This window comes from Mustela nivalis (assembly GCF_964662115.1).
Source record: "Mustela nivalis genome assembly, chromosome: 13".
In the NCBI taxonomy this organism is placed as follows: Eukaryota; Metazoa; Chordata; class Mammalia; order Carnivora; family Mustelidae; genus Mustela; species Mustela nivalis.
This window is the reverse complement of record NC_139032.1, coordinates 89362724-89389399: the sequence shown is the minus strand read 5'-3', so window position 1 is coordinate 89389399 and position 26676 is coordinate 89362724. Positions and strand designations below refer to the sequence as shown.

At 58.4% G+C, this 26676-nt stretch overlaps 1 protein-coding gene across 5 annotated transcripts in view; it reads right to left on the bottom strand.

The window, feature by feature from the left end:
* NTNG2 (netrin G2) overlaps nucleotides 1–26676 on the bottom strand; it is a 65755-nt gene that overhangs the window by 12242 nt on the left and 26837 nt on the right. For all 5 annotated transcript variants that reach the window (XM_082696128.1, XM_082696124.1, XM_082696126.1 and 2 more), the window contains 2 exons: nucleotides 23321–23964; nucleotides 1249–1421 (listed from right to left, as the gene is read on the bottom strand). In XM_082696128.1, coding sequence (XP_082552254.1) covers nucleotides 1249–1421; nucleotides 23321–23964 — 817 coding nt within the window. The remainder of the gene's footprint in view (nucleotides 1–1248; nucleotides 1422–23320; nucleotides 23965–26676) is intronic.

Sequence of the window (26676 nt, the reverse complement as noted above, 5' to 3'; positions counted from 1 at the left end):
GGGAGGTGACAGCCACTAAAGAAAGGGCTCGGGCAATGGCTCCAACAGAGAGATGGGTCGGCACCTGGCGAGGAGGGAGCCGGGCGGGGTGGCTGTCAGCGCCCAGAGCTCTGGGTGCCTTTGAAGGCCCAGAGTGCCGTGAGCGCCTGGCACGTCACCCCTTCAAAGGCCTGTCGCCCGGCACAGGCACGACATGCCTGTCACGGCCTCGCTGTGAGGTTTTCAGCTTTGATCAGCCTAAAGTCACATAAATCTTTCACATCGGTGGAGGGAGGGTGCCAGTGGAGGGGCTCCCGCAAGGATGCCCAGGCGGTGGGGGGGGGGGTCGTCCGGGGGCGGTCACCCTGCTCTGGCTTGGGAACTGGGCCCAAACCAGTTGCTCGCTGCTGGACCAGGGCTGCTGGGCCTCAGTGTGCCCATCTGGGGAGTGGGGGGTACTCGTTCCGCCCGTGGGGCAGCTGTGAGGGCTACGGGAGGAGCTCCGTGTCGGGTGCCCGGTGCAGCCTCTGTCAGGGAGCTGGGCAAGTGTGGGACCTCAGCGAAGTCGCTGGGGGCTGGCCAGGGAGAGTCCACCCTGGGGCTGAGCCCCAGCCCCTCCCCACAGCAGCTTGGGGGTGCCCTGGGATCTGTGATTTCATGAAAACATCCATGGACTCTGGGGTGGCCCTGATGAGTGGCCCCCTCCAGGCTGTTCCCGACGCAGGCACGTCTGGGTGCGCCCTAGCCCTGGCACAGAGGCAGAGATCTCTGTGCGGGGGATCTCGGGCCAGGGCCTCCAAGGACCCCTCCTTAAAATGGGATAAAAGAGACCCACTTCCTGGGGTGACGCTGAGGGTCGAGGGTGTGGTGACCGTGCAGCATGCGGCGCCCGAGTGGCAGGCTGTAAACGCCCCGGAAGCTGGTTACGGTGCTGCCCACCACAGCCTGGAGGCAAGGGTCCCCCCACCCCCTGCCAACACCCCACGTGCTGTCCCTCCAGCCTGCAGGGCCAGGCAGAGGAAGGACAGCAGGAAAGACGCTGAGCCGCTCATCTGCGGTTTCCCCTGGCACCTGGGGTGGGAAGGGCGGCTTAGGTGTTGCAGGGGACAGGGGCACCTCGTAACGGCACGCCCGTCTGCACAGGTGCGTGCTTGTACGCTTGCAGGTATCCGCACATGCGTGTGTGTATGACCCACAGCCCCTGGGGTGGAGAGCAGGGGAGACCACAGCCCCCCACCCCTGGGCCGGGGTCGGGCAGGGGGTACGTACACGCGTTGGGAGAGCCGTGGGGCAGCGGCAGGTAGGAGCCGGCGCGCCAGGACCGGGTGCGGAAGTTCCTCTTGCACTTGCCGCAGTCGGGGCCGGTGGTGTTGTGTTCACACTCGCACTGCAGGCTGCCCTCCCGCACGGAGCACAGGTTGGCGTGAAGGTTGCACTTGCACCTGGGGGGGACCCAGAGGGCCAGAGAGGTCCGTGAATCCTGGACAGGTAGGCACGGGAGGGTGACGTGGGGGCCTCCCGTCCAACCTGCTGGGACTCTCCTTTGGGACAAAAACTCCCCGATCGCCCAGCTCTTCAGAAAGCACCTGATCCACCCTTTCCCAGGCTAAAGCTGCGCCCGGAGCCCCCGCCACGGGTTTACCCCACGGTGGGTCGGTGCCTGCCGCGCTCTCCGCTGTCCCAGGGCGGGTGGCGGGGTGACCTTGACCCAGACGCTGTGTCCTAATCACCTTTGCTCTCCACCTAGGCAGGATGACAGGCAGCAAAAGCCGCTCACCAGCCCTCCCCTCGCAGACCCGGTCCCAGCGCCCCGCCGCCCCTCAGCTCTCAGCCTCGGCCCACACCCACACCCCTGAGGGCAGATGGAGAGAACCCCTACCTACTCCCAAACCCCGTGGGTTTGTCCACACATGTATTATTCATTCCTTCATTCAAATATTTATAGGCAACTCATTATTCTGAAATCCAGTAAATAAAGGGAGAGAAGCCAGCGTGTCCTGTGTGTCCTGTGTAAACTGTACCCCCGCGTAACGAACTGTGGGTGGGGGGTGTTTCTTTTTATAGAAGCGTCCCCGCTAGTAACCGAAGCAGGCGGGAGTGGGAGATCACTGTGCAGCAGCCCTGCCCCGGCCAACGGCTCCAGGCTGCGAGCCGCAGCCGCCGCCACCTCGCAGAGACGGCCGACGGACGGAAGGCACACGGCACCCGACGGCCGACGGACAGAAGGACACACGGCACCCCGACGTGGTCTCACCCAAGCCCGCTGAACTGGAATCTGATGGGGCCTCCGCATCCGTCTACAAAATCCCAGGGAATACGGAGGCCAGAGACACACACACGACAGCAGCGGGATGCAGTCGGCCTAGACAGAGGGGTCTCCGGGAGTGGTCAGCCAGCATTTCTACCCGATGAAGGGTGGGGGGGCAAACACTGATGGGGGGGCCACACCAAGAGAAGCCTCACAGGCGTCAGCCATCCGGATCCTGATTCAAACAGCCTCTAAACTCAAATAAAACATTCATGAAACAATCGGAAATACGGAGAATGACTGTATTTGATGACCTTAAGTTAACACTGGTTAGATGCGGGGATGGTGGTCTGGTCACATTTTTTTTTTTTAAAGATTTTATTTATTTATTTGACAGAGAGAAATTACAAGTACACTGAGAGGCAGGCAGAGAGAGAGAGAGAGAGAGAGAGAAGGAAGCAGGCTCCCTGCTGAGCAGAGAGCCCGATGCGGGACTCGATCCCAGGACCCTGAGATCATGACCTGAGCCGAAGGCAGCGGCTTAACCCACGGAGCCACCCAGGCGCCCCAACTGGTCACATTTTTTAAAGTCCTTCTCCTTTCAAGATCTACACTGAAGTACTTACAGAGGAAGTGAACCGGGCTCTGGGATTTGCTTCAGAGTGACACGGAAAGGAAGAAGGTGGCCAGAGATGGGGATGAGACCCCACAGACCACGGGTCGGTGGCTCCCCGGCTCGGGGGGACAGGTATATGGCGGTCCTCGGCTGGCATCCGTGGTGGAAATCCTCCGGGATAAAAAGAAAGCCAGAGGGCTCTAGGTTCTGATACGGGAAGATTTCCAAGGTGTATTGTCCATGTTTGTAAAAAGCAACTTGCAGAATAACGTCCTTTAGTAGAATCCTGTTTTTGTTAAAATGTGCAAAAACTATAGAGATCGGATACCAACTATGTGCCAGGCTCTGGGCTGGGGAGCAGATCGTGGAATGACCAACAAAGTGGGGGTGGGGGGGGTCCCCGCTCCCGCAGAGTATACAGTCTGTCTAGTAGGGGAATGATGAAACCAGCGATTGGGTTAACCCGTGAAGCACAGGGGGCATTCTAGGGCAGTGAAGCCATTCTGTGTGACAAGGTCATGGTGGCAGCAGGACTCTGTGCATTGGCCCAAACCCACAGAGCTGACAACCCTGAGAGGGACCCCGATGCGCCTGTGGGCTCGGGCTCCCAGTAACACAGCACTGCTCATCGCCTGTAGCGAATGATCCCACTAGCGCCGCAGTAATGATGGAGGGCCGTGTTCACGGATGTTCACGGAGACCAGGTATTGGGGACCCTCTCCCCAACATGACGTCTATTAGTTTGACAATAGTCATTGTGCCAACCTTTAGTTCATGGCACTCGTTACAGGTACCTAAGCACCATACAGAGGAGAGGGTGTAAGGGCGGGTCCTAACTTAGTCTTGGGGGAGCAGCATAGGCTTCCAGGAAGAAAAGTTTAAAATTAAGGCCTGAAGCAGGATCAAGAGTTTGCCAGACAAGGAGGAGAGAACCTCCTGGAAAGAGGCAAGAACAGGAGGAGAGCCCCTACTAGGGCCGAGAAGAGTTCCACCCCTGAGGTCTGAGGGGAGCCCAGCGGAGGGAGGGGGCCAGGCCAGGACACAGAGGCCACTGGGAGGTTGGAGGTGGTCTGCCCTGACCCACTGTTACGGTCGTTTACCTGGGGAGCCAGAGCCCAGCTGGGGAGGTCAGGGAGAAAGCTGGGCATCGACTGGAGGCGGACAGCCCAGGCCTGGGCTCGGATGGAGTCATGGAGGCCCCCAGTCAGGCCAGTCTGCGGTATCCAGCCATGGTGAGCCCAGGCACGCTAGCATGTATCTCTTCCTGTTACATTTAAAATACATATATCCACCCCCAAATCACCAGGAAAAAAACGTAACTGGGTTTCAGCGTGGTTGTCCTAGGTTGGGAGGAGATGGGCTGATTCGTGGCTTTTCTTTTTTTCTTGGTCGTTGCGCATTTCCTACAGGCTCTATCATGAGCAGGTCTTAGGTTTAGAAGCAGATGGCAAATGTTATTTTCTACCAGGCGGTCAGGCCTGACCCTCTCGAGAACTTACTGCAGCTCAGACCTGGGCTCCATGGGGCATGGAGAAGCCTGTTCACTCTTTCAGCGTTCCAATCTGCGGCCGCAAAGGCACAGGGGGCCTACCGTGTGCCCGGCTCTTGGAAAGGCACTGGGGGATGGGCTGGCACCTGTTGGCGCTGGTGACGCTTCTTTCCTGGGCAACCGGACTCCAGAGCTAGTCCTTGGCAAAGAGAGGTCCTGTGCTTAACCTTACTGGTCAGCACACACGATGCTTCCTTAATGCCCTCACGCCCCCCTCCCTGACCCCCACACCCACAGTGCCCATTAGCAGATCACAGGCTCTGACAAGTCCTGCAGGAAAGAAACCTGTCTGACTTTGTCTAACAGAAGTTTGTTTGCAAAACGAATTTGACCTCAGATTTTTTTTTTTTCCCCCTTCTGAATTCCTATTTAACATCCCACTGAGCTAGCTGGAGAGGAACCCCCCAGCTGTGTGGAACCAGGAACATACTCCATGCCTCTGGCCCAAAGATGGGATATTTTTAGAGATCAGCTACATAAAGAAAAGATTGCCATCTCAACTTTGGGTGATAACACTGACCTTGGCTTGTTACAAATGCATAAAGACTGGCTGAATCAGAGAAGCAGATTGTAGTGATGGTGGCAGGGAGTCCAGGGTGTCAGAGTTGGACAGGCCCGTGGGGCCCAGGCTGGGGAGAAGCCGAGGCCACGCAGCTAGTTCCTCAAGACCCAAATCCTGACCCGGGCTCTGCCCCAGTTCCGTACTGGCCAGGCCCTCCCACAGGCCTCTGCTCCCACAGGCCTCCGCTCCCAGAGGGTGTCTTGGCTTCTCCACCCTTGCTGGCTGAGCCTGGAATGAGCTCGGTGCCTCCTCCCCCAAGGAGAGAAGTTCCCCGTTGGGCATGGCTGCCAGGAGAAGCCCACATAGTGGGGGAAAGCCTCACCAGGGCTGGCACAGACACGGAACCTCGTCAATGGAGCTGCTTCTTAGACTTCCTGACTTTGCAGGAAGGACTGGGAGACGCTGTCTCTGTGTTTATACAGGTGCGCACCCTTGTTCAGGGCTTGGCCGTTCCGAATCTCTCCCTGTCTCTCCGGGTCTCTGTCTCTCCCTCGCCATCTCCATCCAGCCTGGGTTCTGAGCTTGCTTTCCTCTGGACCTCCGCAGACACTGTTCCCTCCACCTGGAGCAGCTGCCGAGCCCTGCCCCGGTCTCCTAAAGCTCACCACTGGGGGAAGCGCCAGGTTTGAGACCAGATGTCACTTGTGCAGGGGCCTTCTCACGGTCCCAGCTCTGTCGGCCCCTGTTACACTGTTCCTCACCCCAGTAAGCATCAGCGTCGGTGCGGTCTCCCCCCGTGGAGCACACGACGTGACCATGGGAGAGGCACGCGTGAACCATAAGGCAGTTTCTGGGTTTGTATTTATTTTGAACACAGTATTTTTTTTTTTTTTTAAGTGACGAACACATCAGACGTGGGATCTTAAACGTATCATCGCCCAGATGAGGCAATAAGGCATATTCACTTAAAGCAACTCTGAAGCAAGGAAATTAATAATCCGGGACGTCCACATGCACGAGGGTGAGGTCACACCACAAACAGAAACTAACTCAAAACGGGTCGAAGACGTATACGTAAGAGCTAAAACAAGAAAAACAGAAACATACGGGCAAATCTCTGACTCTGGGTAGAGCGGCGGTTTCTTCGCCAAGACACCCAAAGCATAGACAACAGCAGAAAAAGATGTATACATTGGATTTTATATAAATGAAAAACTTGGCGCGTGTCAGAGGCCGTCATCAAGAAAGTGAAAAGACACTTCACAGAACGGGAGAAAACTGCTGCGGCTTGTGTCTACGCTACTGGATGAGCTTCTGCACCTCCGTAATCAAAACATGACCCGGTTTTTAAAGTGGAGAAAGGATCCGCTTTCACCCAAGCCCTTTCCCCAAGACACAAGCAGGGCCAACAAGATCGTGACAAGATGTCAGCCAAAAACAAATCAAAATCCCCCACGTTGCCCTCCGAGGCGTATCTTATGTTGATTATCAAAAGCACAGACAGTGACAAGTGTTGGCAAGGACAAGGCACCACCCAGCGATCCCGCCCACAGGTGTACACCCCGCAGACTCGAGGGCACGCCCGCCCGAGGGAGGAAGGTGTGCAGGGTCGCTGCTAGCAACCACCTTCACAGTAGCCGAAAAGCAGAAACAACCCGAGGGCTCGTTCACAGAAAAGCAAAACACATGCCAGGGAATATGACCGGGCCATAAAGGGGAACGGGACTGGGATAACCTGCTCCTAACCTGCTCTGGCAGGGGTGAAACTGGAAAGCACGAGGCTTAGCAAAAAATAAGCCAGACACAAAAGGGCAACGGCTGTTTGATTCCATTTATAGGAAATGTCCAGATTAGGCAAATCCACAGAGACTGAAAGTAGATTAGCGATGGCCAGGGGGCTGGGGAGGGAGAAGAGGAGGGGGTCGGTTCTTTGTAAGGTGATGGAAGTGTTTGAAAGCCTGCCTGGGCGGCTGGGTGCGTCTGTGAGCAGACTGAAGTCACTGAATTGTACACTTTAAATGGGTGCCTTGCGTGGTAAATTATATCTCAGGGGGCTGCGAATGAATGAATGAATGGTTGGATGGGTAATAACTGGGGAAAATTGTGAAGGGGTCACTTACGTGACCGAAGCCCGGGAAACAGGGTTTTATTATCCTCTCTCTCCTAGAAATCTTCAGAGGCGCGTTTTACTATCGTATCAAACGTATCACGCTGTGCCTTAAAGAGGGCCGCCGGCGGAGGAGGCGGACACGTGGCTCCGCTCTGAGAGCCCCACGGGAAAGGGCGCACGGCCTTTCCCAGCAATCCCGTGAACAACACACCATGATCATATCCACTGAGCAGATTGGGAAACTGAGGCCCGGGATGGGGACGTGAATGGCCCGAGGTCCCCCCCGCCGGGAAGGGGCAGAAGCCAGAACTCGAATCAAGGCAGCCCGAAGCCGGAGCCACACTCAGTGCCTGAACTCCCTGGTGGCCAGTGGGGGTGGGGGCACCACGGAGCCCGGGAGTGCCAGGGTGGTCACCTGCCTACTGAGGACTGGTGGTGCCGGTCACCCGTGAGTGAGGGAATGAATGAATGGACAGGAGCGACGCACCTGCCACATCACGTCACTAACCGCACACCGCGGGGACCAGGCAGGGTCTGCGCCGCTTCCTCCAGCCTTTCCTGGTGATTGCACAATGGGAGCCCCGGCCCCGGGTCACACTAGCCTGGCATGTCCATGCGACCTTAGGAAGCCTGCGGAACATCCCATGGCTCAGTTTTTAATCTGTAAAACAGGGCGGCAGCGGCATCTGCCCCCCAGGGTTGTCATAAGACGCAATGGAGATGTGGTCTATGACCGGTTGGTTTCCTCACTCCTTAAACTTAAGAGCTCCTAGAGACAGGGATCCTGAGATCCTTCCAGGAATGAAGACGTCAACTCTTTGCAAGAGCCTTACGAACGGCAATACTGCTGTCATCTGTATCTTACAGCTAAGGGAAGGAGGCACAAAGAAAGGAAGGGAGTTGCCCAAGGCCACACAGCTGCTGAGTCCCCTTTAAGAAGGGCCGCAAGCAGGCAGGGGACAGTGGCTTGGAGAGTGTCCAGGACTGCCTGTGGGACAGACATGGGCCCAGAGGAAGGCAACGCACCCGCAGTCGCCCAGACACAGGCACGCCCCTTCCCACCCTCCCTCAAGCTGCTTGCTGACCTTCTGGGGTTTCTCTTCGCCATTCCAGAAGGCCGCCGGAGATGACATAAATAAAAAAATAAGCAAGCACATATCAATAATTTATTGGGCACGCCTACGTGGACAGGCACTGTGCAAATGTGCATCGTTAACCCAATTCTTGTGAAAACCCAGAAAGCACCATACCCCCACGTCACAGGGGAGGGGCTAGACGCCAGTGGGTCCCTGTCAGTAACTCACTCCAGGCATCTGGGTGTGGACAGGCGGGATTTGAACTCAGGGCTCCCGGGTGCCTGCGGTGGACCTCACGGCCCCTTTCCCACCTCTTGCCGCTGGACGTGCTGATCGCATGAGGCCAGGAGAGGGGACACAAGGCTGTGCCCCCACCCACAACCTTCACAATTCTGAGGCCTGGTCCTAGCACAGCCTCAGACGAAGCCCCTTTCCCACCTTCTGTCCGAGCACTGGCCCCCGCCGGTGTCCAGGCCTGGGGGTGCTGCTCTCCCTCTGGCCTGAGTGTTTCTCCTGCATCCGTGGGATCAACTTTCCCAAGGAATTGCTTTCTGAATTTGACCTTTGAGAACCATCAGTCTCACCAGAAAACCATCCCCTGAGCCACCTGACCCCACGACACAGCACTTTCCAGCTCATCCGTCAGGAAGCATTATTTAATAATGAACCGAGGGACCGCGTGAGGCCGGCCAGTCCCCAGGGACCTGCCACCGGCGGGCGGACACTTCCAGCCCGCCCGGGTCTGCTACCCCTCCCACCCCCGGCCGGATCTCAGAGTCCCAGGCTTTAAGTCTACGGACCCAGCCGGAGCAGCTCCATGAGAGACGGAGAAAGAAGGAGAAAGGACAGGGCAGGAGAGGTGCTGAGTCAGCATCCAGACGCACAGCCGGGCTCCTAATTTGCAGGGTGACCTTGAGCAAGTCACTTCTCAGGGACTCAGACCTTTCCTTTGCAGCTTGGAAGGGTTGAATTACATCTGAGAGTTTCAATTCTGCTATTTCATTGCTCGCAAGTGCCCGACACACTGCGGGGCCCCCGTGGGCTCTCCGTGTCTGTGGAATGAATGAGTGAGGTTATCCCAGCATCGGGCCAGCAGCTGCTCTGGTAAGACCCAGGCAGTGTTACATCTGGTGGCAGGTGACCAGACTCCGGGTGTCAGTCTCCCCTCTGACAGGGCCGCTGGGAACGAGGGGCAGCGTTACGTGGGGAGCACAGCACGGGGTCCCACACAGAGCAAGCCCCACGCACATCGCTAGCAGCTGAGAGGTCACAGAGCTGGGAGCAGAGGGTTCCTAGCAATAAAGATGGGCCTTGCCCTTACCTGGCAGCCCCCCGGTGCCCAGCCTGACACAGGTTCTCCCTCTCTGTCCTTTCTACCCCAGAGCCTGTCCGTGGCCAGCGCTCCCAGGTCAGCTGGCCTATTCTCCACGCCCTGGGGGTCCCCAAGGGGGGGCATACACACTGTCATCTTGGAGCCACTTTCCTGAGGAGACAGAGGTGACAAATAAAATTATATGTTGCCTGATTAAATTAGAATTGCAGGTAAACAATGAATAGGTTTTTAGTATAAGTATATCCCACGGCATATTTGGGACAAACTTATACTTAAAATTTCTTTATTATTGTGAAATTCACATTTAACGGAGCACTTTCTCTGGCACCTGCTCACCTCCAGACCGAGGCCTCCGCCCCCTTCTCCAATCAATGAGTCCCTAACGAGCCCCGAGCCCCCAGGACCGGCAACTGTCTGCGGCGGGGCCAGGCCTCACCTCCATGGCAAGGCCTTCCCAGACGACCCAGTTCTTGGGGGACCGCGCTCTGCTCCTCCCGCCAAGAGGCAACCGGCACGCTGCCATCACCGCCTCCTGTCCACCGGCAGGGCCTGCCCGGGGCCTCGGCAGCCGCATGAGCCTGGGGACCCCAGGGCCAGCGGCCCCAGCCAGACCAGAGCAGTGCCCTGCCCCGGGGGGAGGGCGGGCGGTGCCCCGGAGCTGCCGGCAGGAGCGCCATCTGGCCGCGGGCCGGGCACCAGTGCTCCACGAAAAATCGTGAGCGGGCCCTTCCCTCCTCGGGCGAGAGGAGCGGGTGTTTGGAGCGCCTCCCAGACAGGAGGGCGGGAGGAATGTAGGTCAACGCCTGGCAGCCGGAAAGAGTGATGTCATCGCTCCTGGGGTGGGGGTGGGGGCGATGAGAGAGAGAGAGAGAGAGAGGCGGGTGCTGGAGCCCAGTAGGGAGGAGGGGCCCAGGGCTGGCTCCCCTCCAAGGTCAAACCCGCCAGGATTTCGGGACATTCACAGGGACCCCTTGGCCATGGGGCACACAGTGGGGGGCTCAGGGAGAGCCCAGGGCCCTGGTGGTTCTCGGTGCTGTGTCCTCTCTGCCCGGCGTCCCCCCCAGTTGGCTGCTGCTCCGACTGTTATTACACGCAAGGCGAACAGAGAGGACTTGCGTGTTCCCGACACCCGAAGCCTGGAGCTGTTGGGGACAAGCGACTATTTTGAAGCAGTCGTGGTGTCTGCCCATTTCTCTGCCAGATAGAGCCTGTGCCTTCGGGTAAAGACGGTTCTGTTTTCTGGGAGACTTGTCAGTGGGCTGCAGGGTTTAGAGGGAAGCTCGCCCCAAGCCTGTGCTGACACGTGTTGGACGTGGACGGACGTGTTGGCACAAGAGGCTGGACACACGCTGTGCAGGACCAGGGAGAAGGTGACAGCCCCAGGGGCACTCAGGGGCTCATGGCTTCAGGGCTGGGCTCTGCATGCCAAGGAGGGAGGATGTGGCCTTGGGAGGGGGCTGGGGCTCCCTGGAAGACTCGGGGGCAGGGGTACCCTTTCCCAGCCAGCAGGTGCCATGGAAACGGCTGGGTCTCAGGGTGCTGCTGGCCAAAGGTCATCCTTTGAAGTGTCCTTACATCCCACAAAGGGGACACCATGGCCTGGGGGCCATAGACCTTTCTGGGGGGGAAGATGAAGGGAGAGACTGTGCTTGGCTGGGGCACACCGGCGTGGAGGGATGGGCGGCCGTTCCAGAAGCAAGCAATGGTGGGAGGAAAGCTTACAGCTCCTGCTGGGTCAAGAGGTGACGAGGGACCAGAGGGGCACACTAGGGACAGTGGGAAGGGGAACCCAGTAAAATGCTGGACTTTTCCAGTGAATTAGCGGCAGGGGGCGGGGCTGGGTCTGGAAGGGAGGGAGGAGGGCTCCCGGGCACGGGGGCCACAGGAGGCGGGAGCCTCAGGGCAGAGCGGCAGGGCGGGCTCCGGCTTCCTGTGGCCGAATGCCGAATGCCGGCTGCTGCTCCTCCTGGAACGCAGTCAGGCCGGCAATTGAGTTCATTGGCCAAATCAAATTTGGGCTTCTGTGCGAAGTCCTTTTATATTAAGTGCTTTAACGTACATCACCTCCTCCAGACTATTGATAAATCCTATTACCCATTACAGAGCCAGAGGCAGCCTCCCAGCCACCGGGAGAGGCTTGTGGAAGGGAACTGGTGGGCCCGAGTGTGTGGCTTGTGGACGACACAGCGGGTACAGCCAGGGAGGGCCTGGAAAGGCCACCTCGCCCCCCAGCCTGGCCAGGCCGTTTACTAAAGCCAGATCTGTGTCCTCCCCCCCATGAAGGGAGGGCCAGGCCCGGGTGGTCGGGTGATCGGGGGTGATCGGGGCTGCTGGGTGCGTAGGATGGCAGGGAGCAGCTATAGGGTGGGTGTCCGCGTTGCCTCCCTGCCCCGGAGCTGCTAACACGCTGCTCCCTTCTGCTCGGCAAGGAGCTGCTGCTGGAAAGCACGTTTGCTCACGGATGAATGAGTGACAGAATTCAAGACAACATGCCCAGCCGGCTCCCGGCCCCAGCCTAAGGGGGGGGGGGCAGGGTGGGGGCGGGGGTTCAGATGTGTCCACGCGGGGCCTCCGAAACTGCGGCCAAGCAGTGGGACTGCCACACTCCATGAAGGCCCAAGCGGGACATGGAGGGGTGGCTGCCCAGGTCTCCAGCCTTCGGGAGCCCGAGAGAGGGGCCGCCTGAGCGAAGCCCCAGCGAGGAGAAACCGGCCAGGGGGGCAGGCGGAGATGGCCGGGTCGTGCTCCAGGCAGAAGGAACAGTGTGCGTCAGAGGGACCCAACATCAGGGCCCCAGCTCTGTGAGGACCCAGAGCCCAGGCTGCCGGAGGAGGGGGGCAGAGCCTGTGGGCCGTGGGAGCAGAGCCGCAGGGGCCGGACTTGACAGGGGCGGCGGGAAGCCATGAAGGGGAAGGGACCCAGATGTACTTGTGTTTGGGAAAAAAACCCTCTGCACGGAAGGGGCAACACTACGCAGAGAAGCCAGACATCTTCCCAGATGAAATCCTGGCGCTGGTGGTGTCGCTCTCTGGGGGGCAGAGGGGTGACAGGAGTTCATGTAAGGAACCTGCTCAGGCCGGGAGTGGGGTGTGTAGGGGTGTGTAGGGCTGGGTAGGCATCTAGAGGGAGGGCATGGCCCCGCAGAGTGGAAAGAGGCCTCCAGGATCCCAAGCTCAGAATGGGCAACTCTGAATGGGGGGAAGCCCCAAGACTCCCCAAGTCCCACACAGACGAGCCAAGGCCCCTCAGGGACCCAAGGTTCCCACTGAGGCCTCAGGGCGTCCTACGGCCCAGAGCCTGGGAGTCTGTGAGCAGCAGGTGTGCCATGCTTCAGGGGTGAGGAGTTCAGCGACGAGGGGTGCTTGGGCAAGCGGGCTTCTGCCTGTGGGGGTGGGGCGGGGCAGGACACACCCCCGTGGGGGGGGGCGTGGCACGGTGCAGGGCAGGGAGCAGCTGTGACTGGAGCCCATGCTTGATGCCGGGCGACGTTGGCCGAGTCTAAGGGATGACCCCTCTGCCCCCGCCCTGCTCACTCCACTGCGGAGGCCGAGGCCTGAGAACAGACTCAGACGGACCCCCCCTTCCCCCCGCCCCGACTCGCACTGCCCCTCCACGGCCCGCCTGCCGGCTCCATGCCCACGCCTCCAAGTCTCACGGGTCACAAAACTGGGGGCTGGGCTCACAGCCTGCTGGGGCCTGGGGTTCGTCCACGGGGTGCCGCCAGGCTGTGGGGACCGCACGGGAGGGCAGATGAGACCCAGAGGATCCCCCCCCCCCAACTTCCAGTGAGGGCCGCACACCTGGAGTGAGTTTTGCATTCAAGTGAGTGAAAACAAGACTCCTTGGGGGCACCTGGGTGGCTCAGTGGGTTAAAGCCTCTGCCTTTGGCTCAGGTCATAATCCCAGGGTCCTGGGATCGAGCCCCACATCAGGCTCTCTGCTTAGCAGGGAGACTGCTTCCTCCTCTCTCTCTCTCTCTCTCTGCCTGCCTCTCTGCCTATCTGTGATCTCTGTCTGTCAAATAAATAAATAAAATCTTTAAAAAAAAAAAAAAAGAAAGAAAACAAGACTCCTTGTTTTCAAGTTACTCTGTGTAACAAGGGCGCCTACTTCTTGCTCACCCGCGGTGTGGGGCCCTGAGCTAACCGGCAGGTGCTGGAGGAACCTCCCAACAGTGGGATCCAAGCCGGGGAGACTTGCCTTGGGCCAGAACCTCGCAGAGGAAAGAGTCAGATGCAAACGTAGGCTTCCCTTGGGCTCCGAGAGCCTGGTCACCACAGAGGGACCTCTTGGAGCCTCTGGGCAGGTGGGGGGTGGGTCTGGGGCGCGGGCATGGCCATCCTTGGTTGCCAGAAATACTAGAAGTCAGGTTTCTAACCCAAATATTGCATCTGTCGGTGGCGTACGTGGGCCTTTCCCCCTTACATGGGCTGCAAGGCCCCCTTCCGTCCCCCCTCCCACGTGGCAGCCCCCTGCACCTCGTAGGTCCGTTGGCTCTTCCCACACTGGGGCGCCGCCCCCACTGGCAGTAAGGACTCTCTTCCCCACATCTCCCCGCCGGCTGCCTTTCAGGACGACACTTCTTCAAGGTCTTCCCGGCACCAGCTTTCCCTCCTTCACCTTCTTTCTTTCACTTCGTGGCACGCACCTTGGAGCCCACCCCAACACAGCTTCTGTCCCCCGACTCCACCCCATCCGCTCTTGGGGACTTCACCTTTGATGTCCCTGTTGCTGAATCCCCACCCCCGCGTCGCCCTCCTCCCTCGGGAACCTCGGCGGCACCGGCACGCGCTCCTGCTTGGCTCTGGGCTCTGTCCTGGCTCCCGGCTGCCCGTGCTCCGTGTCCGGCCTGCCCTGTCCAGCCTCCCTGGGCTCCATCCCAGCCGGACGCTCTTCCCATCTCCCCACTCAGGGTTCTCGAAGGCTCCCATGGAGTCGGAATCTCTCGAAGCCCCAGAGGCCCCAGGGCTCGGTCTGGGCTGCACTCCAGAGGGAGGCCTCCAGGGTGGCCCAGAGCCACAGGTCCCCCTTCCCCGTGCGCAGCCCTCTAGGAAACCGGGCAGCGGTGTCTTATAAAGTCCAACATACACTCATCACAGGCACCGTGATCCCACGCCTGGGCGTTTACTCAAGGGAAGTGAAGACTAGGTTCACCCAGAGACCTTTGCATGAATGTTCACAGCAGCTTTACTCAGGATCGTCGCAAACTGGAAGCCGTTGAAATACCCCACAACGGCTGAATGAGCACAGGAATAGAGGTACGGACGGCACACAGTGGGACACCACCCAGCACACAGTGGGACACCACCCAGCACACAGTGGGACATCACCCAGCAACAAAACAGCCAGTTCCTCAAAGGCACTGTGCTGAGAGAAAGAGGCCACCCACGCCCCGCATGACCGCACCTATAGGACATTTTCAGGAAGACAACTGTCCGAACAGAGAGCACATCTGTGTTTATTGGGGGTGGGGCAGCTACAACAGGGAACCAGAGGCAGTTTCATGGCACATGGACGTGTCCTGCCACCACAGGGTCGTGGCAGTCACCTGAATCTGTGCAGGTGTTAAAATTCATAGAACTGTGCTCCCAAGGTATGACTTTTACTGTACAATAAAATAAAAAGTAAAATGTAAAAATGTAAAATCAACCTCCTCTGGAAACGTCCCTCCCAGCTGTCCACATGTGACCAGGTAAAATCTCCATCTATCCAGGGTCTCACACCAGAATCCTGGGAATTCCCTGGAAGCTTCCTGCTCCCTGTCCCCACCAGGCGCACGATTAGCCACTGCCAAAGGCCCCCCCATCCCTAGACGGCCCCCAGATCCCTCCTCCACTGCTGGAACCTGTACGGGCCAGTGTCAGCCTTAGAAGAACCTGCTTAGTTTCCCGACCACTCCTTGGTCCTTTCCCAACTCAAATGTCGAAGCATCAGAAATCAGATGACGTCACTTCCTAGCATCCTGCAAGAGCTCTCCAGGAACTTAGAATAAAACCAACTCCCTCCCACGGCTGCGGGGCCAGCAGGATCCAGCCACGTCCCCTCTGCTCTTGTCCTAGGGCACTCACACAATCTAGCCACGTCACACGAAGTTCTTAGAAGGCACCATGCGTGCGAAAGCAGGGCCTTTGCACCTGCTGTCCTCTTGCCGGCAATGTCTCTCTCCCACCTGCTCCCACTCGCCCTTCTTGAGGTTCTAACTCCTGCTGCATGAAGTTATACGCAAGCCGGGTCTTTGCAGATATGACTAAGACATAAGGTAAGGTGATACCCAGTAGGGTGACCCTAATCCAACGGGGCTGTTGTCCTTCCAAGAAGAGCTCCAGTGAGCACGGCAGGCTGGGACAGGCAGCCGGGAGGAGACAGAGGCTGGGACAGAGGGACGCAGTGACAGCCAGCTGGGCCAGCGGTCGCCGGCTGCCTCCGAAGCTGGCAGGGAGGCACGGACTGGTTCTCCTCTACACCTTTCAGAGCATGGGTGGCCCTGCCCACCCCTTGATTTCAGAGTTCACGCCTCCAGAGCTGCAAGGCAATACGTTTTGGTTTTTTTAAGCCCACCTGGTTTGTGGTACTTGGTTCTGGTGGCCTTAGGACACGAACAAAAGTGTGCATTAAAAATATCTGTGGAGGGCGCCTGGGTGGCTCAGTGGGTTAAGCCACTGCCTTCGGCTCAGGTCATGATCTCAGGGTCCTGGGATCAAGTCCCGCATCAGGCTCTCTGCTCCACAGGGAGCCTGCTTCCTCCTCTCTCTCTGCCTGCCTCTCTGCCTACTTGTGATCTCTCTCTGTCAAATAAAAAAATAAAATCTTAAAAAAAAAAAAAAAATCTGTGGAATGACTGAATACGATGGTGAGAAAACTCTCAGGAAATCCTTCTCCTTCAGCAAGAGAAAGGGGGGCACGGTTCTCCTGGCACTCTCGGGGGTCCACTCCCAACTCACCCCACATCTTGTGTGACTCGTTCGAACCAGGAGCCCTTCCTGCCCCCTGTACTGATGGAGGGCGCCAAATCTGGGCGGGGAACAGGAGAGCTGCCCTGGGCAAGGGACCCCCCATGCAGTTCCCCCAAGAACCCCTGTTCCCCCCAGTTCTCAGCAGACAGACAACTCTGTCTTAATTGTGCACATCTGCTCTTTGGTGGGGAAGACGGCTCAGGAAGCTCAGCAGATCCAGCTAAGGGGACATGACGGACCCCTAACGACATCCCCGTCCCCAGTGAACGGAATTTGTATATGTCAGTTTAAAAAAAAAAAAAACCAGCACCCGAGGATGACTCTCCAAATACTCGGGATCACAGGCCCCCTTTGAGAACGGCCTAGAACCTGAGGCCCGACTGGCAGGCTGACCACCCACACCGCACACGATACCCAGCCAGTCCTTCAGGGGTCCTGGCTCCCAAAGCCTGCGTGACCCTCCGAAAAGCACACAGCCCGGCGGGGGAGGGCCTCCGGGATGGCCCCCACCACCTGGCGTTTCCCGGGCACGATGCCGGCCTCGGTGCTTCCAGATGCTCCCCGGGGCCAGCCACAGCCCCAAACCCTCTTCCTGGTTCCCCTCCCTTACACCCCAGGGTCGCTGTCTCCATTTTACCAAGGTGGGAAAGAAGGCCCGGACAGCTGGTGTCCCCTGCCCCGGGACACAGCTCGGGCGGGATCTGCCCCAGACCGTCTGACATGGAAGCCGTCCACACCACCTGTTCCTTCTTCTACTCCCCCCGCCCAGGTTTCTATGTAATTATGTTTTTAAGTCATCTCTACACCCAACATCGGCGCTTGAACTCCTGACTCCGAGATCAAGAATTTTCTTTTAATTGAGGCAAAATATACATAATATACAATTTACCATTCTCCCACTTTTAGGTGGTTCAGGGGCATTAAGGACATTCACGTTACTGGGCCAGTGTCCCTGCTGTCCGCTTCCAGAATATTCGCATCATCCCACACCGAAACTCTGCCCCTGCTCCACGGTAACTGCGCCCCCGCCTTCCCCAAGCCCTTATGTTATGTTCTGTTGCTCTGATCCTGACCTCTCCAGGCACCACATCTGAGCAGAGGGAGACGGCAGCTGTCCTTCTCGCGTCCGGCTTGTCTCACTCAGCCTCGGGTCCCCGGGGTTCCCCCACGTTGTAGCAGGTTCAGAACCCCCCCGTCTTCCCTGCTTTCTCAGTCACACCTAGGAGTGAAACTGCTCTGCCTCGAGCGGGGTCCCAGCATCTACAGGAATTCACACACTCCCTGCAGAAAGGCCCGGGGAAGAGTCTAGAAGGAGGGCCAGGCACGCAGGTTGGGGGGGAAGGCACCGCTCTCTGATGCACCCCCCCCCCACCCCACTGTCCTCTGCACTCACACCCAGAGCAGAAACCTTCCCTCTGAGGTTTCTAGTCTCATCCTGAGTTCCGTTCATCTCCAGTTACCGGGTGATCAATAGGGACAGGACGTTTGTGGAAAAAGACAAGAAAGCAAGACGGGGGAAGAGGGGGAGGGACAAGACCAGGCGCGTGTCCGCCGGCCCAGGGATTCCGAGCAGAAACTGGCGAAGCCGGGAGGCTCCGCCAGTCCGGGGTCAGACGCGCCCATCTGGGCCCAGCTCTGCCTCTGGGACAGAGAATGTCTCCCCCCTCTCCAAGCTCTTTCTGGGTAAAAAGGCAGTGAGGACCCAAGGCCTGTAGTCTAACACCCGGTGAATTTCTAAGTGGTATCTATAAGCTCCTGCTCACTTAATCAACATTAATTATTGTTGTATGGAACAGGTGCACAGGACCTTAATGTGACCCACCGAGCTCTCACAAACACCACGGAGCTGGGCTTGAATACCTCCAGGAACAGGGGACTCACTCCTCCTTCTCTGTCCCCAGTGATAAAGGCCTAGCTGGCCTGGTTCCCTGGAGCCTCCAAGAATTTTCTGAGCAGGGGAATTTGCCCCTGGTCAGGGCTTAGGGCTAAGAACTGGATGACCTCCATCTACTCTCTGTTCTAGACCCAGAGTAGGCGGGACTGGCAACACCGTTTTGCTGGTCTGCCTGCGCCACAGCCCCTGGGTGCCCACCCTGCTGGGGGCCTCCTGAATCCTATTAGTACAGAGGCTCTGCTGTCACAGCTGGGGCAGAACAGGGACATCTCAGCGCCTGAGGGGCACACGGTCAGCTCAGAAGCTGCCCTGGGCCACCAGTGTTTTTTTTGTTGTTGTTGTACCCGTGCGGGGTTTTCAAAAATAATTTTGAAGTAAGTGCCAAAATTTTAAGAATCAAGAGATCTGGGGTACCTGGGTGGCTCAGTCATTAGGTGTCTGCCTTCAGCTCGGGTCATGATCTCAGGGTCCTGGGATCAAGCCCCATGCTGGGCTCCCTGCTCAGCAGGAAGCCTGCTTCTCCCTCTCCACACTCCCCCTGCTTGTGTTCCCTCCCTTGTTGTATCTCTGTCTGTAAAACAAATAAATAAAATCTTAAAAAAAAAAAACCCAAAACCAAGCGACCTTACATAGATACCTGCTACCTGCCTTCTCTTGCAACCTCAGAAGACCTGGCAATGTTTGGTCTCTTGTTTGGTGAAGGGCCTGCTCGCCCCATTTCTCCACAGACCTCACTCTTCCCTGTTGTCTCTATGGGTCTGCGTCACCCAGGGATGTTGTCCTCCGGACCCCTGCAGACACAGAGGCTTGCCACCGCACTAACCCAAGAACGCATGCTTCCCTGCATCTCTGCTGAGCTCCGGTTTCTGGGGATGGATGTAGCGGTGGACCCCCACCCAGGCGGCGCTGGCCCCCAACACCTCCCTCCCTTACCTCTCCTGCCGCCTAGGGAGGAAGGGGACGCTGGGTCAGCTCCGCGCACACACCGGCGCACTGAATCCTCGCCCGGAGCTGGTGAGGGAGTTACTGGATTTCCACTTTGCAGATAAGAACACCGAGGCCCGGTCCGAGTAAGGAGACCGAGCTCATCAGGGCCGGCGCCCTGCCTCTCCAGCTCTCCATGGCTTTCTGGACCTTGCTCCAAACTACGGGATCCGAGGCTCATCGCGGTGGGTCTGGGGAACGTGTCATCTTAGAAAGCTCTCCTGTGGGGCGCCGGCCGGGTCTGGGCCTTGCTGCGCCAGCCACTTGGGGCGGAGGTGCGGGTTCTGTCTCTGCTTCAAGGACAGTAAAGGGATGATCAAGCGCCTCCCCACCCAGATGTCACCCTGGATCTGCTGCGCAGTTAATTCCTGATGCTCTCAGGTTCCACACCCGAGCGTCCCCGTGTGCGGAAGAGAAAAGAGCTCCCTGCCCCCTCCCGCCTTCCAGGAACGGGAATGAATAAGAGGTAGGACCCCCCCCCCCTTCCCTCTATCCCAGACCAGAATGGGCAGGATGGGCAAGGCTGTTTGGCAGGGGCCTGCAGGGAGGCGGGGAGGCGGGGAGGCAAGGCCAGTGGGGCAGAGGCCTCAAGGTGCTGAAGCCTCTCCCCTCACACCTGCTCTGTACTTGTGCCTCATTCCACAGGTCCTTGGGCTTTCTCCAGCTGCTTTGCTCAGTGAGATGGCCCTGTACAGAGATGTACTTGAGCTTGGCCATGCCTGGGTTGAGTCTTAGCTGTCTGGTGTTTAGTTTAGCTGTGTGATTTCCTTATACTCCCTGACTTCAGCCTCTGTGTCTGAAAACAGGAGATAGAGTGGAGTGCTGTCTCTATAGGGAAGGCTCTACAAGGTGGGGATCAGGTCCGGCTTGCTCAATGTCACGTTCTCTGACTGTGGGATCTTAGCAATTCAATAACCCACTGGGGAGTCAAATGACTATTAATTTAATAAGAAAATGCCCATGCAGACCTTAGCTCGGAGCTCAGTGAGACTCAGTCAATGAGACTGTAGCAAATGCTCAGTAAGTATCAGCTACTTTTGTTGGCAGGCTATAGGGGGAGGCACTCGGGCTGTGAGACTCAGGAAATCCCAGAACGGGTTCAGTCTGAGACCCCAGAACCCGAGAACCCCCAGGTCCCCCAGGTGCCCACTCAGAAACATCAAGGGCACCATCTGGGCGGTTCCTCCATACGCCTTTGTTGTCCATCTTGTCTCCCTGGCCCTCTCTGGCTTCCCGGCACTGCTGTGCTTTCCCACCCGGAATTTAAAAAGGAAAAGCAGAGGAAGTTGCAGCCGTTTGCTGAACCATCTAACCAGACCTAATTAATCGATAAGCCAAGCTGCCACTTTCCTGCCAACCAGCGCCTGAAGAGTACTTACTCCCTCAGTGAATTGATAGCCCTACTTTCGCCACCACTACGTCTGATCCCCGCCGCCCGCAGAGGCTGGGTGCCAAGGGGAGCTGGGAGCTGCTGAGCGGGGGCCGCCCTGCCATCCTGCCAGGGAGACATGGTCTCCAGGTACCCAGTCCTCAAGTTACAAGTGGGAAACTGAGGCACAGAGAGGGGCACAGAGGGGTCGGGCTGGGACCTGCTCACCTGCCCTAGATCGCCCAATGAGGTGGAAGGAGGGCCGATGACCAGACTCCTGAAGAGGGGGGGTCCCCCTGCAGCAGCTAAAGGCAGATCAGAAAGGCGACCACAATCCCCAATCCCCACCACGCTGCTAAGCCTGCTAGGACTGCGGGTGGAGGAAGCAGTCACTGCATTCCCCGGGCAGGCAGAGGTCACGGAGAGGACCAGTGGCCCATAGCCTGGACATGGATCAGAGAGCTAGCTTCACCTTGACCCCGAGCTTCCACAACAGTGGCCATTTGTCAGGTGGTTTCTAGAACATTCCTGATTTAACATATCCTGCCCCAAGTGGGGGAGGGTTAGAAGTCACAGGTGTCAGAACCACAGGACCCCGCATGTGCACCTGCCAGCCTTGACCCTGAACCATCTCATCAACCACTTGCCTTTGCCTTGCCGCCCCCCCCCCCCGTTATACACACGCAGAATCCACAGGAAATAAAATGCAAACATGAGCTGAAAACGACAGCCCTACTCTGCAGGCAGGACCATCGTGATCGGTCAGCATACAAGCTCCCAGCCTTTGCCCCGAAGCCCTGATGCTCTTCCTGTGTCCAGACAGATTTCTTTCCAGTGCCTCCCCAAGATGTAGAAATTATGCACACGGGTGTATTATACATTTTACAGAAAAGGGGTTATACCAGACACACCATGCAACAAATTGCTTTTTCCTCTCATCAGCAATTCTATACCTGGGGTCTTTGGAGCCCGCTGTGGAAAGATGCCCTCAGTGTATGTTGTCCCAGTGGAGTTCTTGGTGGGACCCCTGCCCACATGGCCTAAGCCAAGCTCCCTATCCCAATTAAGCCCCTCGTTAGCCTGTTTAACTGTCACCACCATCCCATGAGAAGGACATGGCTGTTATCATCCCCATCCTACAGACTGGGAAACTGGGCCACAGAACGGTCCTTGTCCAGGGCCTCACAGCTAGTGGCTGGCAGTGCCGGGAATCCAGCCAGGCTGTCTGGCCCCAGAACTATGCTCCCACCTGGTGCACCAGTGTTCTCAGACTAGAGCACCCATCAGAATTCCCTGCACAGCTCACTTAAACAGATTGCTGGTCCCACCCCAGAGGTTAAGATGCAGTAGGTCTGGTGTGGGACCCGAGAATGTACATTTCTAGTAAGTTTCCAAGTACCGCTGAGGCTGCCTGTCCAAGAGTCAAACGAGGACAGTGTCACACAGGGCTGCTCCCTATCACTGAGCCCTCGCTGACCCAGGGATGAGGCCTTCCCGAGCCTCTCCTGAGTGCAGACCAGGGTGGTAGGGAGCTGGCTCAGGGGCAGAGCTCTTGTCTCCGCAGACCCAGACCCGCACATTATCTGTTGAAGGAACAAATGACTCAGGTATCATGCAGTCACTTAATCATCTGCCACCTTTCCCGGGGATCAAAGGCTTTTTTTAATCTAGATAGTTTTTTGCCTCCACCCAAAGTGGCCTGGAGATATATTCTTCTCCAAAGCTGTGAGTAAAGGATTAGCTCAGCAGGTGTGGGCTGTCCACACCCTGCATATGCCAAAGACAAGTTTGGCCCTTTATCAGCCTCTGCGAGGTCATCTCTGAGAGGTTGGAATGTCTTGACTGGTCAGAGTGTCTTTGTTTACCTGGGGCTTTAGGACACATTAGTTTGGTTGATGGTGGTGATGTGATTTAGGGCAGGGGGCCTCTAGGTCAAGGGATTGAAGACCAAGGTCAACCATACAGGCACTCAGCCATGCCTACACGATCAATTCTCAACAAAACACCCCGGACACTAAGGCGTGGGCAAGCTTCCCTGGCTGGTGCTATGTCACACGTTATCATGCATCATTGCTAGGAGGACTGACTACGGTCTGCAGGATTACACTGGAAGGGAAAACCGGAAGCTTGCACTGGTGTCTCCAGGAGCCACCCACGTACCTTTTTGGGTTGCTGATTTTAATGTCTTTTCAGTGTGATAAACTGTAATTGAGAGTGTACTGTTTTGCTAGAGTCTGTCCTTCTAGAAAATCACTGAGCCTGAGGGCAGCCCTGAGGACCCCCAGACACAAGCACCAGTTCAATAAGAGGCTGGACAGTTACAGAGCACCTCCTGAGCGCTCAGGTTTCACTCAAGCCCTGCCCACCCTGCCCAGCTCCACTGGCTCTCTAGACCTTCCAGCTCTCCAGGCCCTCCAGAGGACATTATCAGCCATAATTCACCTCCTTCCAAGGAAAAACCATGTGTCTTGTCTGTGCAGCCCTGGCCACCATAGACAGCTCCTCTGATGTAACACCAGGTACCACCCCAGGTACCAGATAATGTCCCAGGAGCCAGGTAACATCCTGAGCATCAGTTGACGTCCCAGGAACCAGGTAACATCCTGGGAAACAGGTACCACCCTGAGTACCAGCTGACATCCCCAGAGCCAGGCGGCAGTCCAGGACCCAGGTAACCACCCAGCACCCCCCAGCAGGTCTTCCTTACCTGCCAATGACCTCGATGTTGGAGATGGCATAGAAGTACTTGTAGAGGTTCTCCCGCTGCACGTAGGTGCCCCCCAGCGCGGGGCGCAGCAGCCGCATGCGCAGGTCCGTGAGGGTGAAGAACTCCTTGAGGCCCTTGGCGCTCTCCAGCCGCGTGTAGAGGTTGCCCATGTTGCGCAGGTCGGGGCCGGCGAAGATGGCCAGACGGTCCCGCACCTCGAAGCGCACGTGCTTCTCCTTCTTGGAGCCGGCCCAGCGCGAGTACTCCTCGGTGCACAGCACGCGGTGGGCGCCCGAGGACGACAGGTCGCGGGCGCGGCGCGCCACCATGCCGAAGGCCTCCATGCAGTCCTCGGCGTAGAACTGGTAGGGCTGCCACGTGCGCCCGTTGTCCAGGGACTTCTCCAGGACCATGACCGTGGGCCGGCCGTACTCGAAGGTCACCACCACGTCGTCCGTCAGCTCCACGCTCTTGTTCCACGAGAGGGTGATGTTGGCTTCCAGCGGGCTGGGGTAGCGGCTCCACGTGACGCTCTGCCAGTACGTGGCCAGGCCCTCATCCTCCCTGTCGAACATGAGCCGGGGCGGGTGGGCGAGGTCCGGGTTGGAGGCGTCACACTCGTTGCTGCACAGGTAAGGGTTCTCCTGCGGGAGGAGCAGACGGGAGGGGTTGGCGCTGACCGCGTGGGGGAGGGGGGCAGGCCGGGGGCGGGGCCCGGGGAGCCTCCAACCCACCCGGCCCCCACTGCGCACCGCCAGGGCTTTTGACCCCACGGGGCAGAACTTGTGCTCTGGGGTCCAAGCACCCGAAGCCTCCCCTGGGCTGGTGATCTGCCCCATTTCCCACTCCCGAGGCCCCCTGTGGCTCCTAAAGTCCTGCCTGTTTAATGCAACTCTTTAGTCCGTCCTTCCTTGGGACCCGCAGGCCCTGCTCTCAGTCCCCACCCCCAAGCCCGGGCCACCGTGCCCAGCCGCCCCCCCAAGTACTCCTACCCTCTGCACCCCGCTTGCCTGCCCTCCAGAGCCTTCGCACATGGCACTCCCTCTCCTCCACGGACCCTTCCCCTCTGTCTGCTTTGAAAATTCCTACTCAGGTTCTTAACTCTTCAAACATCTACACCAAGACACCTTCCTGACCCTTAAAACAGCGGCATGAGAGCGACAGGCGTGGCTGTGGGAGAGGAAGTCAAAGTCCCCGCAAACATTGCAGCACCAGGCACGCAAGGCCAGCTATAGACCTCAGCGTCTCATTTCTCCCGCTTGCTGTCTCACCCCCCAACAAAGAACACGGTGATTAGCTCCAGGCTCCAGGCTCCGGATGAAGGAACCCGGGCTCGGGAAGGCAGTGGGCCCTGACCCAAGGCACCCACCAGGCGCTGGGAGCCACACCTGGGCCGCTCTGCTGCCCAGCATGGCAGGCAGGCCCGCCTCTGCCTCGCGGGTGGTGTGCCCGCCTCCTGTGCAGTCGGGGCACCCTGGGAGGACACTGAGTGCCTGTAGGGTCCTCTCAAGGGGGCGAATCATTTCCCGGGGCTTGGCACAGGCCCGGCAGGCTCAGGGGTGGATGCTAGCTGCGGGACACGGGGCACTGCCCATGCTTGCTCTCTCTCCTCCTGTCCTACCCCGAGAAGGCTGGCAGCCCCCCCTCCTGGGCCCCGCGGGCACCCGCCGTGGCCCCCCCTCCCTGATGGTTCAGATCCATTCTCCGGGTCTGCCCACAGCGTGAACTCCCCCGGAGGCCTAGAGACGTCACCCGTGTAGGGACTGCCTGGGGCTGGAGGGGTGACTAGGAGGAGCATGGGGGGATTTTCGGGCAGTGAAGCGATTCTGTGGGACACGTCGTGGTGGAGGCAGGACACTGTGCATCGGTCCAAATCCACCGGCCCGACGACACTGAGAGCGGCCCCTGATGGACCCAAGGACTCCGGTTGACCGTAACTATGGGCGTCGCTCATCAGCGGTGACAGACGTACCAAACCAGTGCAAATATGAGTAGTAGCGGGGAGGTAAGGGGAGTGCTGGGAACTCCCACCACTGTGAGCCTAAAACTGCTCTAAAACAGGGTCTATTAATTTAAAAAAAAACCAAAACTGTCATGAAGAACCACAGCGCCCAGACCACTCATATCTCTTTGTGATGAATATTTCACGTCTCTGGTTTGCTCAGAGACAAACAGCTTGGATCTGAGTTAAAGTCTCTCACTCCAAGATGAGCCCCTCGGCTCCCACGGTGGGGGGGTCTCGTTGCCTCCCTGGGGGGCAGCTGAGCTGAGGCCCCCACCGGCAACACCACAGCAGCCTCGCCGCTGATGCCCTTTAATGGGGGACACACTCCCGGGCTACCCAGGGGTCCTCGGTGGGCAGGCTGGCCCAGGGTTTTACTGAGGCAGGTTCCACAAAGCCCTCCTTGACCAAAATAGATCTGTCCTTGGTCCCCTGTGGTGCCACCGTCCACCCCACCTGGCCCAGGCCTGCTGATTCTTAGGACCCGCAAACCTCAGGATGGAAGGGGTTTACCACTGAGTCCAAGGCCTCGTTCAGCAGATGGGGAAACTGCTGGAAGCCGGGGACTAGGCAGGACTGGCCCAGGCCTCCTTGGCAGCGGGTGGTGTTCGAGGAGGAAACTCTTCCTGTCCCAGACAACCTCGGGGCTGTCCTGAAACGCTAGTGTCCTCACAGGCTTCCCGGCAGGGAGAAGGGTCTACCTTGTAGGTCCCAGCTTCCCTGAGCTCCAGAGGAGTGACCCTGCACTGTCACCCCGCATGGGAAGGGGCTGAGAAGCCCCTGGGGTTGGCTCACTGGCCTGCAGAGGCCAGGCCTGGTGACTAAGGAAGCAAGCCTGCCTGTGGGGTGGGAGACAGCGCCCACCCCAGTCCCTTGGCCGACAGCGCTGAAAGACACCCAGTCCGGAGGCAGAATGGGCTCTGGTCATGGTCATGCCATTTGGGATGGAGTTGCGGCAGAGCTCTCGCATGGACACCGGGGGCAGGAGGACACAGTTTGCCCCTAGGTTGGCATCCCTGCCCACCATCCAGCAACCCCTCCTCTCACTCCCAGGCCCCCTTCCACTGCCCCCGGCACCTTGTTGGGGGCTGCATTGTGTCTCCCTAAACCTCAGGCTGTGGGCATGTGACTGGTTGGAGAGAGGGCCCGACAGACGCCGTCAGGGTCGGTCCTGACCCAACACCACTGTGGTCCCTGGAAAGAGAGGAAACTGAGATCTGTAGAGGGACCCCAGAGGCGAGCGTGCACGGAGGCAAACCATGTGAAGAAGAGGTGGAGGGCGGCCAGGAGGGCGGCCAGGAGGGCGGCCACCTGCCAGCCCCGGGGAGGGGCCTCTGAGGAAACCAGCCCCGCC